Source organism: Amborella trichopoda, chromosome 4, assembly GCF_054954075.1.
Source record: "Amborella trichopoda isolate Santa Cruz 75 chromosome 4, AtrichopodaSantaCruz75HAP2 v2.0, whole genome shotgun sequence".
In the NCBI taxonomy this organism is placed as follows: domain Eukaryota; kingdom Viridiplantae; phylum Streptophyta; class Magnoliopsida; order Amborellales; family Amborellaceae; genus Amborella; species Amborella trichopoda.
Genome location: NC_142339.1, coordinates 52,494,990 through 52,505,277, shown reverse-complemented (window position 1 = coordinate 52,505,277; position 10,288 = coordinate 52,494,990). Strand labels below are relative to the sequence as shown.

The 10,288-nt window shown below is 33.6% G+C and overlaps 1 protein-coding gene and 1 long non-coding RNA gene across 3 annotated transcripts; one reads left to right on the top strand and one right to left on the bottom strand.

Annotated features, from left to right (window-relative positions):
* The first annotated feature begins 1,202 nt into the window (after nt 1-1,202).
* On the top strand, nt 1,203-5,049 carry PLA2-ALPHA (Phospholipase A2 family protein). 2 transcript variants are annotated; one of them, XM_011622905.3, is made up of 4 exons: nt 1,203-1,418; nt 1,539-1,584; nt 2,459-2,584; nt 4,549-5,049. In XM_011622905.3, exons 1-4 carry the CDS (start codon nt 1,290-1,292, stop codon nt 4,719-4,721), a joined length of 474 nt encoding a protein of 157 aa, XP_011621207.1. In that variant the 5' UTR covers nt 1,203-1,289; the 3' UTR covers nt 4,722-5,049. The 2 variants fall into 2 exon arrangements, with proteins under 2 accessions (XP_011621207.1, XP_006826876.1); XM_006826813.4 differs by having other exon boundaries at nt 4,546-5,049.
* Nucleotides 5,050-7,017: 1,968 nt separating this feature from the next.
* LOC110007111 (uncharacterized) lies at nt 7,018-9,359 on the bottom strand. The gene is made up of 3 exons (XR_016054769.1): nt 8,877-9,359; nt 8,617-8,687; nt 7,018-7,267 (listed from the first exon to the last, which is right to left on the bottom strand). It is a non-coding gene; the product is annotated as an uncharacterized LOC110007111 (long non-coding RNA).
* Between the last annotated feature and the right edge of the window lie 929 nt (nt 9,360-10,288).

Below are 10,288 nucleotides of genomic sequence, written 5' to 3'. Positions count from 1 at the left end.
TTATTCTCAAAAAAAGTTTTCTTGAAATTTGGTTCTCCTAACGCTTGGATCTCACAATCTAAAATTCGGATGGTCCCTAATGACTATGTTTTTTTAAAATGCATAGAGGGTACAATTAAGATTTTTTTTTTAAGAATAGATTGTACGTTGAAGAGCTCAAAACTTGGGTTCTTAAAATTAATTCTAGGTTATGGGTGGCCACAGGTCGGTTCAGGTCGTGTCCAGGACCTGATCCGGACCCAGAAAAAATGATATGAGACCAAGACCTGACCGGTCCCAAGTTCATCGGATCTAGTTCCAGACTGGGTCGGATTCGACCCAAAATCTAAAGATATCTATGTATTTAACTATATTTAAATATATTTCATATATTGAGACTTGAAAGATATTATCGGACCCGAACTCCCAGACTGGAATAGTGTTCGGATCCAAAATTTAGACCCGGACCCAACCTGCCGGGTCCAATTTTTAAACCCATATCTAGACCTAGATTGGGTCTATCCTTTGTTGCCAACCCCCTATTCTAAATGAGGTTTTACTTGAAGGGAGTAATCTTTTGGCTTTTGCAAAACAATGATGAAACTATGGGGAAAAGTCCAAAATAATAATAATAATAAATAAAAATATCTAAGGGCACTTGTGTTGGAGGTGAAATGTTTCGCAACCTACCGTATCCCAAAAAACATTGGGCAATTCTTTCCCATATTTCGCGTCACTTTTGTATGGTGTGACTACACATGTACCGCAGTGCTAACATCGTGATATTTCAACTCCAAGAAACAAATAAGAAAGTGGGAAAATCTTAGCCCGTAGATTGTTTTTCGAAATGATAAACGGTGAGATTTAACACATGGATGAACGATGACGACGGAGAACTACATCTAATCTCCACCATTCATCACCAAAAACAAGCAGTCTATGTCCCATTGTGTACCATACATAATACATCACTCATGCTAGGAAATGCACTACACACCGCTCATGTATGGTAGACTCTCCTGCAAAGCTCAATAATATCTATTTCAGATCCTCAACACCAAAAAGACAAAGTGGATATCACGAGCTATTACACGACAAAGACCTTCACCCCTCAAATTGATGCCCCTTTTACCCAAAATCGAAGGCTCTTCTAATCCAATCCAAGCCGTCAATTCCCAGAGAAGCCCATTTTTAAATCCGTGAAACCCAGGCTTCTGAACTTCAGCAAAGAGAGAGAAAGTTGCAGAGAGAGAAGCCCAAACTTTAAACACAGAGAGAGAGAGTTTTGAGCTTTTTCACCGACCATTAAAATGGGTCTTGATCAGGCTTCAAATTTAGCCTCTCTGTTTCTTTTCATTGCTCCATTTGCCTTTACATTTGCCCCCAATGTTATGGCATTACAAGTAGACCTTCAAACCTCTGGTCTGTCTGCAACTTTGGTAAGTACAAAACAAAAACTTTTAAAAAAAGATAAATAACATCTTTTTCTTTTTGCTTCCGATCTTTTTTCTCTGTTATAATTACACTTGTTGGGTTTCTCTCTCATGGTCTTGGTTCAGTCAAGGAGGGAATGTAGCAGCGTGTGCGAATCTGATTACTGTTCAGGTAACAGTTGAATAGCATTTCAGTGAAATGATTTCTCTCGACTTTTGAGTTTAGATGATGAATTAGTGTTGCCATTTTCTTTTGGGAAAAGTTTATGTAGAGCCGACGCTCTAAACAACCAAATTCGAGCCTACTTAAAAAATTTCACTGGATGAGGTTGTTTTGATGCCTAAATATGCATGGACATGAGAAAAAAATAAATTTTAAATTTAAAAATAGTGTATTTTGTAACATATTTTTGTACTATCAATTTTGAAGATTTTCAAGTTTTCATATATATATATATATATATGCTGATCTTCACCATTTTTAAAGCTTTAAACTTTATAAATAATAGTGAAAGTACATTTTAAGACTATCACAAGATTTCGAGTATCGAAATCACATTTCTCGATACTATTTGAAGATAGGCTCTAATTTGATTGTTTAGAGCTTAGGCTCCATACAAACCGCACACTTTTCTTTTTATTTACCATATCTTGTGTAAAACCTCTGCAAAACTGACTTTTTGTACAAACAACTGTACATTTCGTTCATTTCTACCATTTTTTTTCACCCTTCTGTTCTTTTTACTTCTCTGCATCTTATCTCATTTTTCTTGAAACACTTCTAGATGCATACCACTGAGAAACTTTGCACGGAAAAGATCATATATCTCATATGTGTTGTGGTGTTTTTCCATGGCCAAACGCTGGTTCATTCATTCCACACGTTATTTAAGTTAGCCGGGAGTATAAAATCTAGTTTAAATGATAGATATGAACTTTTCTTTGGCGGACAGGCCATTGTCAGGTATCTGTGAGGATACTTCTTGGCATGACCCTTTCAGTACACTCTCTCTTACTGAGTTTAAATGGTTTCCATTAAAATGCAGTTCCTCCACTGCTGAGGTATGGAAAATATTGTGGGCTCGGTTACAGCGGATGCCCAGGCGAGGGTCCGTGCGATGGCCTTGATGCTTGCTGCCAAACTCATGATAATTGCGTGCAAGCCAAAAACGGTAGGTCATTCATCAAGTTGTTGAGTGATTTACATGCGGACCCTAGAATTTTTTTTACAAGTAGGTCTGTGCCCGGAGCTTTTAAGACAATAACAAAAAAAAAAAAAAATGCAAGCATCGAAATTTGAGTTGACTGAGGGTCAATTTAAAAAAAAAAAAAAAAAAAAATGAGTTGATCGGCTTTTTTTTTGTAATTTTTTTTTATAAATTAAACATTTTGTATTTTTTTCTAAAACTTTAAGGTCCGTACGTAGTCACTGTAATTATTTTATAATTTATATGAAAATTTTGCACTTATATTGTCAACGGTCATGAGGGTCATCACTGGCTAATTGATGGGTTGGATGGCGTTGAGGGAGAGTGGGAGATAGAGTTGCTTTGTTGTCAAAACTCTCCCTCTATCACCGTCCAATCAAATGATGGACAGGTGATGACCTCATGATCACATGGATCACAGTATTCCTTACATATAAAATAGGTGATTTAAAAGTTTGTTTCCCTTTGGTTTTAGTAATCACAATCAAAATTGCAATTATTGCAAGTTAAATGATTCTTAAGACACCAATTCACGAGCAAAATTAAACCCCCTTAAATGAAAGATTAATGGCGTAGGAGCACAAAGGAAATTTATCAAATTGTACGAAAAAGATTAACCACTTCATACTTTACCGGTTTTCTATTTAATTTCAAAAAGCCATCAAAATCTACATAATTATTTAATTTCAAAAAGCCATCAAAATCCACATAATTATAAGTTGAAATAGTCCAAAATGGTAAAATATTAAAGGAATTGTATATAATGGAACTATTTACTTTTGATACAAAGTGGTCACCATTGCTTATAACCATCTATTGTGAAATTTGATAGCTTTGATGTCTCACAAACTTCCAAAAATTTTCTTTTTGAAGTTTGAGCTTGATCAATCGAATAATTGGGGACCGCCAATTTTACATCTAATTGTCAAAATTAATGTAACCACTTGTACCAAAGGTAAATAGTGATTGTATAAAATAAGACCATTTACTTTTGATACAAGGTAGTCACAATTGTTTACAACAATTCGATGTGAAATTTGATAGCTTGAATGTATCACAAAATTCTAAAAAATTTATTTTGAACTTTGAGCTTAGTCAATGGAATAATTGTAGCCAACCAATTTTACATCCAACGGTCAAGATTAATGTGACCACCTTGTACTAATGGTAAATGGTTTTATTATATACCCTTCTCAATATTAAATAGTTAATAGTGATGTGTATTTTGATAAAGGAAAAAGTTTATCTAAAGCATCAACCTTATATTATGGAAAAGTATAAAATAAGACAATTTATCTTTAGTACAAGGTAGTCACAAATAATATTAACCGTTGGATGTGAAATTAGGTTGTTGTATTTATTCCATTGATCAAGCTCAAAGTTCAAAAGAAAATTTCTCAAACTTTGTAATAATCCCAAGCTATTATATTTTGCATCAGATGGTCATAAGTAATTGTGATCTCTTGTACCAAAGGTAAATGCTCTCATTGTATAGGATCCCTTATATTATTGAACTAGAGTGCACTTCCAAAATCCTTTAGAAGTTTCAACATTAGAATACCTCCAATTGATCATCTCAACCATGAGATGTATGGATATGATAAAAAATAAAAAATTTCAAGTCCAGCAAATAGTACATTTTGAGTTATCTAGACCGTCCATCAAGATTTTCAAGTGTCTATAGATTTGTTTGTTCTGTACGAATTTTAGAATTTTAAATTTCATAACTAGAGATAAAAACAGATTTTGAAGCCATTATAAAGGTTTCTAATATCAAAACTACATAACCGAGCAAAAATTTAGAGGTGCACATTACTTCTTCTACAGTATAAACAGGACGCCTTATATAGACCTCACCCTTTAATAAATTCCCTATAAAATAATCTTTTGTATTAAAGAGACGAATTGTTTATGTATCTTGACAGAAGACTACCTGAGCCAAGAGTGTAACCAAGAGTTTCTTGACTGCATTTCTGAGTTCAGAGCATCAGGGCGTCCTTCGTTTGAGGGAAATAAGTGTGACGTTCAGGAGGTGATTGATGTAATTTATGTGGTTATTGAGGCAGCCTTATTAGCTGGTAGGGCTCTTCACAAGCCCTAATTTCAAATTCCTAGGATCTCTCTTTTGAATGAAATTAACGTAAACGGCGATGATGAAGATTGTTTAATTGTGAAAATTATAAAAAAAAAAAAAAGGAAGAAGAACATGGTTTACTTGTGTGACAAACTCTTTCATTGATCGTTAGGCTCTGGAGTCCAGTTTATTTTATGGTTGATTATTATAATTTGTGCTTACTTAATGGAGGATGGGGATCTTGATCTGTGTAATGCAACAGAGAAATTGACAGCATACCTCTTGATATTGGGGTTGCAAAATATTGTTTGCTATTATTTTATTTAAGTTTGGGGACGTGAATCATAAGATTCAATAATGGTGCATGATGTCGTGGACAATTTCCAAGATTTTATTTGAATACTAGGTTTTGTGTGAGAAAACTAGGTGTAAGACACTGCATTCCTGATGTGAAAGACTTTGGTACTTACCTAGCTTTATTTTCCTATATATAAAATTGTTTGATTATTTTTGCTTGCTTTTCAGCTATATTAAAAAAAAAAATTACTTTCTTTAATGTTAAAATTGAGTTTAGGAGAACAATTTCAAAATTAAAAAATTAAAAAAACCAAAATTGAGTTTAGGAGAACAATTTCAAAAACAAAAAAATAAAAGAAATTTGATTTTTGGAGATTGTATACTATGAGACCATTTATCTTTCTTATAAGTAGGTCATAACTATTCTTGGCTATTAGATATCAAATTAGATATTTTGGGGTGTCGCCAAGTTCAAGAAAATATTTTTGTTTGAAATTTGAATCTAGGCAATGATATGCTCACAACCATCCGATTTGAAATTTACAGGACAAGAGTGATTACGACTTTCTTGTGTTAAAAGTAAATTGTCTATTTTTCCATACATAAGACTGCCACTAAGGTTATAAAGAACGCTGCCAAACAATAATCAATTTACTACCAAAATCAATTTTATTGAAATAGTAAATTACCAGTGTCATTAGGGACTCCAATCGATCCAATGGTGAAATTTGTACAAATATGACATACAGCTTGATGCTGTCATGGTACATCTTTCATGTATTTCAATTTTAAATTGTAAATGGTATTTAAATTATTTGTTTACAATGAGATCATTTATCTTTGATATGAGGAGGCCACAATTGCTTGTAACTATCTACTGCGAAATATGATATCTTGAGTGTGTCACAAAGTTCAATTTTGTGCTTTTTTTGAAATTTGAACTTGGTTAATGGAATAAATGCAGCCATCTAATTCCACATCTAATAATCAATATTAATTATAACCACTTTGTACCAAAGATAAATAGTCTCATCACGATGGACTATAAAGAGAATGAGTTAGAAAATCTGCCCCCTTTGGAAAATTTTCTTGTTTGGGGAAGCCATGGTAATTAGTCCTAATTCTAGTGGAAGGTTAATTTAACAGTGCAAGTCCTATAAGTTCATGTCAAATTTCAAAAAGTACCCAAATTTTTGAAGTAAACGGTCCAAGGTTTGGAAGGAGCTCGAAATAGAGTAACATTTCTATTTTGTAACCACCAAGGCGCCCTTCCTCATTTATTTCAAAATGGAAATGTCAATATTTTTCCATTTAACTCCCCTATCTGGGAAAGGGGTTTGAGTCGTGATGGTAGTACCCCACACTATAGTCACTATGTTGTGGTTTTCATTTCTACAAGCCTGATTCGCACTCTTGCAAGGAAGTCTTTGCGTTGATACAAGCATACACGTCAAGTGGGACTCACTACTTTCTCCCTCAATTATTTAAGAACTTGGGAAAGCTATACTTAAAACATATATTATTTTGAAATACCTAAAAGTACTAATACTTTCGAGATAGTGTCAAAAATGAGGTACGTCTTTTGAGACAATGTCAATCTATAGGGTTCAAATAAAATAGTCGGTGTAATGCAACATTACTTCTATTAATAAGTAAGGGTGCATCCTCATTTCCTAATAAATGTTCACAATTGTTGCTTAACAACCACATTTTTAACACTTCAGGCTTCTAGTTTTACAGCTTGTTTCTTCTACGGGTTAGTGTATGAAAGTTTGCTTTTGCTTCCATAGTTATAATGGAAAGGTTTTCACAATGTACTCACTCTAAGGGCCTATTTGATAACTAGAAACAAGTTCATGAACTATAAATTAGAAGTTCCCGAAGAACTGTGAACTTAAGAAGTTACTGGTGTCCGTGTTTGATAACCTCCTGGGAAGTTAATAAGTTTTTGGTTTCTGTGTTTGATAACCTCTTGAGAAATTAAGAAGTTCGTGGTTTCTGTGTTTAATAACCTCCTGGAAAGTTAAAGAAGAACTGGATATTTGTATTGGATTAGAGAAAAGACTGGTTTTTATCCCATTGGCGAGAGTTACATTTGTTATATGCCCACCACTAACACCAAATGATAAAAATGCAATTTATTTTCCAAACCGGCCTATAGTCCATACCAAAATAAATGGTATCTAAGCCAGGGTCCCATCAAATGGTATAGAAGCCAAGTTTGTGAATATATGAATTCCTCTGCCCCGTTCTTGTGCCACTTCTGTAAGTTTGGCCTGAAATTGTACACAAAATAGTGATAATATAATTATTAGATATGCAAAATGGTAAGTGCATGTGCAAAGTGAAAGTAGTGCAATTGACCAGTTCATCAGGCGCGCAATTGCACAAAAATCAGCATACACAAGAACAATATAAAAACCAACACCCCAATACAGAATTCAACCACAAGTACCATTCTTCCAACACAAAGAAGGTACACACCATCTCAAGAAAATGGAGAAGGAAGCAAAGATCATACTGTTACATATAAATGGGTTCCAAATTTCAAATAAAAAATCATACTGTTACATATACATGGGCTCCAAATCAAAGATCATACTGTTACATATACATAATGACTTACATTGTAAGATGCATATAACAATAAATAGGCTTAACATTAAAAGAAATTAATGAAAAAATAAAAAAAAACCAGATGCAAGAATGTAACGGAACATTAATACCATAATTTTACTATCAAACCCTATGAACTATGAAATGTAGGTAAAGAACCTCAGAAAATCTAAAATCCAAAAAGATACCACAAATTAGATGGTCTAAGTGACCTATATGCATCAAAACAAAAAAGTTAGGTGATCAAGAAAAAGTCTTCAGGGCATCAATTTTTGGCCACCGAGATGCATGCGATGACTATAGCATTTGTTCTGTGAAAATGAGCTTTTCACATACTAGATTCCACTGAAAAAAATTCAATTCCAATGTCATGGAACTAGATAGATATGAATGTGATTAGTCTAAATAAGCTTTAAGATGGATATCAATTGTTTTGCTTTGTTTTAGTTATAGGCAGGCCAAAACCGTCATATAGTAGCCATGTTTTGGAACAAATTCCCCAGAATCAATCGAGCCATATCATAGTTGAAGAAATTACATTTCTGACTTTCATGTGCACAAACCATCTGTTTAAATGATAATTGGACTTAAATTTCAGCAAATAAACCCTGAAATGATTTAGTATAAAGATACACAGAAGGAATCCAAACATAAAAAACCCTTTTCTTTATTAATTCAGCAGTTTCATCCAAAATTAAGAATAAAAATTGAAAGGAGCTAGGTTCTCCTTCCATGAACGTATTTTCTCACCCATTTTTTAGCCCAATTTGAAGCGAACATTTTTTTAGCCCAATTTGAAGCGAACAAAGGAATTGGTCAACAAAAAAAAAAAAAAAAGAAAAAAAAAAAAAAAAAAGGTAAAAGTGTAAACAAAAAATCCAAGTATTGGAAGAAAATGAGGCCTAGCAAGGAAAATTATACAGTGAAACAATCAAATTACTTCAAAAACATGCAATGAACTATAACCAAAAATTTCAAAGCAACATGAGAAGCAAGGTGATTAACTTACATAAAAATAACAAATCAACAAAGCAGGAAAGCAATCACTTTGCCGCCAAAGGGCATAAAACCTCAAGAGCCCTAAAATGCCAAAGACAAAATTCCAGGTCAGCACTCTATACTGCAGAACGTGCACGGAAAGTGCAGAAATCCATCAAAAAAAAAACAATTGAGAAACCAAAATTTCTAGGGCAAAAAGCAAGGCAGAGGGATAAAACAAAAAACAAAAACAGAGCAAGTAAAAAACAGAGAAAGAGAGAGAGTTCTTACCGTGATCTTAATGGAGGAAACATAAAAAAAAACCCTAGTCACTGGAGCAAGCTTCTTCTGGCACAAGCGGTGTGAGCAAATGGAAACCATGAGAGAGAAAGAGAAATTTTAGAGAGAGAGGAGCGTGGGCATTTAATGGGGGTTACTTTGTATGTCTGGATTTCTCAGCGGCGAAGATGGGAAGCTGCGAAGAGAGAGGTGCTTATCGGGGTGGGTGCTCACCAGCGATGAAGAGAAAAGAGGCTAGGGTTACAGAACGAGAGGAAGTTACGAACTTGGCAATTTTGAGTTCCGACTTTTGGGTCGGAACTTTTTTTACAAAATGGTGGTGTTGGAAGATCAACAGCAAACTAAAGTTTTTATTTGGAGTTCTCATTTTTATCAAACATGAAAGTTGAGAAGTTCTGAACTTCCAAAAGCCACTTCCTATTATCAATCACGCCTTAAAAGAATCAAAGTCGAACCTCTAAGTCTGGTTTCCTATTATCAATCACGCCCTAAAAGAATCAAAGTCAAACCTCTAAGTCCGGTTAAAAGATGTAGTTCTGGTTCCAAAAATCTAAAAAAGCATCAAAATATGGTTTTATCCCCCATCATAAAACTTAATGCTCTAAAAATTGTCTGGAGCATGTAAATCTATAATCAGTTGAAAATCTTAAAAACGTATGGTTCAAATAATATTTTATAAGATACATTATTTTTAAGATTTAAAATTATTAATTTTAAATATCCATAAATTTTGAGTTTTTTCAAGTCAGAATAACGTCTTCCCATGGATTTTTGATGTACGCCTCACTCCTATGGTCTCAAATTGACACCCTATATAAACTTTTTGCTAATTATAACTAATTTTTTCTAATTTTTAATTACGCAAATTGGCAGTGTTTTTTGAATCAGTGGGGTTCTGAAGGGTGTACAAGAAAGCCACTGAAACATATTCTGGCGCAAGCTAAATGGCCATCAAAATGCGTGTGGCATGAATGCGCATTTTGAACAATATTCATACAGGCCTTTATTTTTCTTAACATATCCACTTGGCTAATTTTTCCCTTTTCTAATATGGAAAAAGGTTACATACATGCAAGGCTCTAAACAATCAAATTAATGGGTACCTAAAAAATTCATTAAAAAAAGTTGTATTGATGCTGAAAAACCCTCAATTCAATCATCTCAACCTCAAGATATATGAACATGAGAAAAACAAGTTTTTAAGTATTAAAAATAGTGCATCCTATAATGTATTATCATCAATTTTCAATATTTTCACGTGTTAATAGATTTGCTCGATCTATACTAGTTTTTGAAGCTTTTAATTTTATAATTAAGGATGAAAATTTATTTCAAGGTCATCACAAAGATTTCAGGTATTGAAATCATATTTCTCGACAATATTTGACGGTGAGCTTTACTTT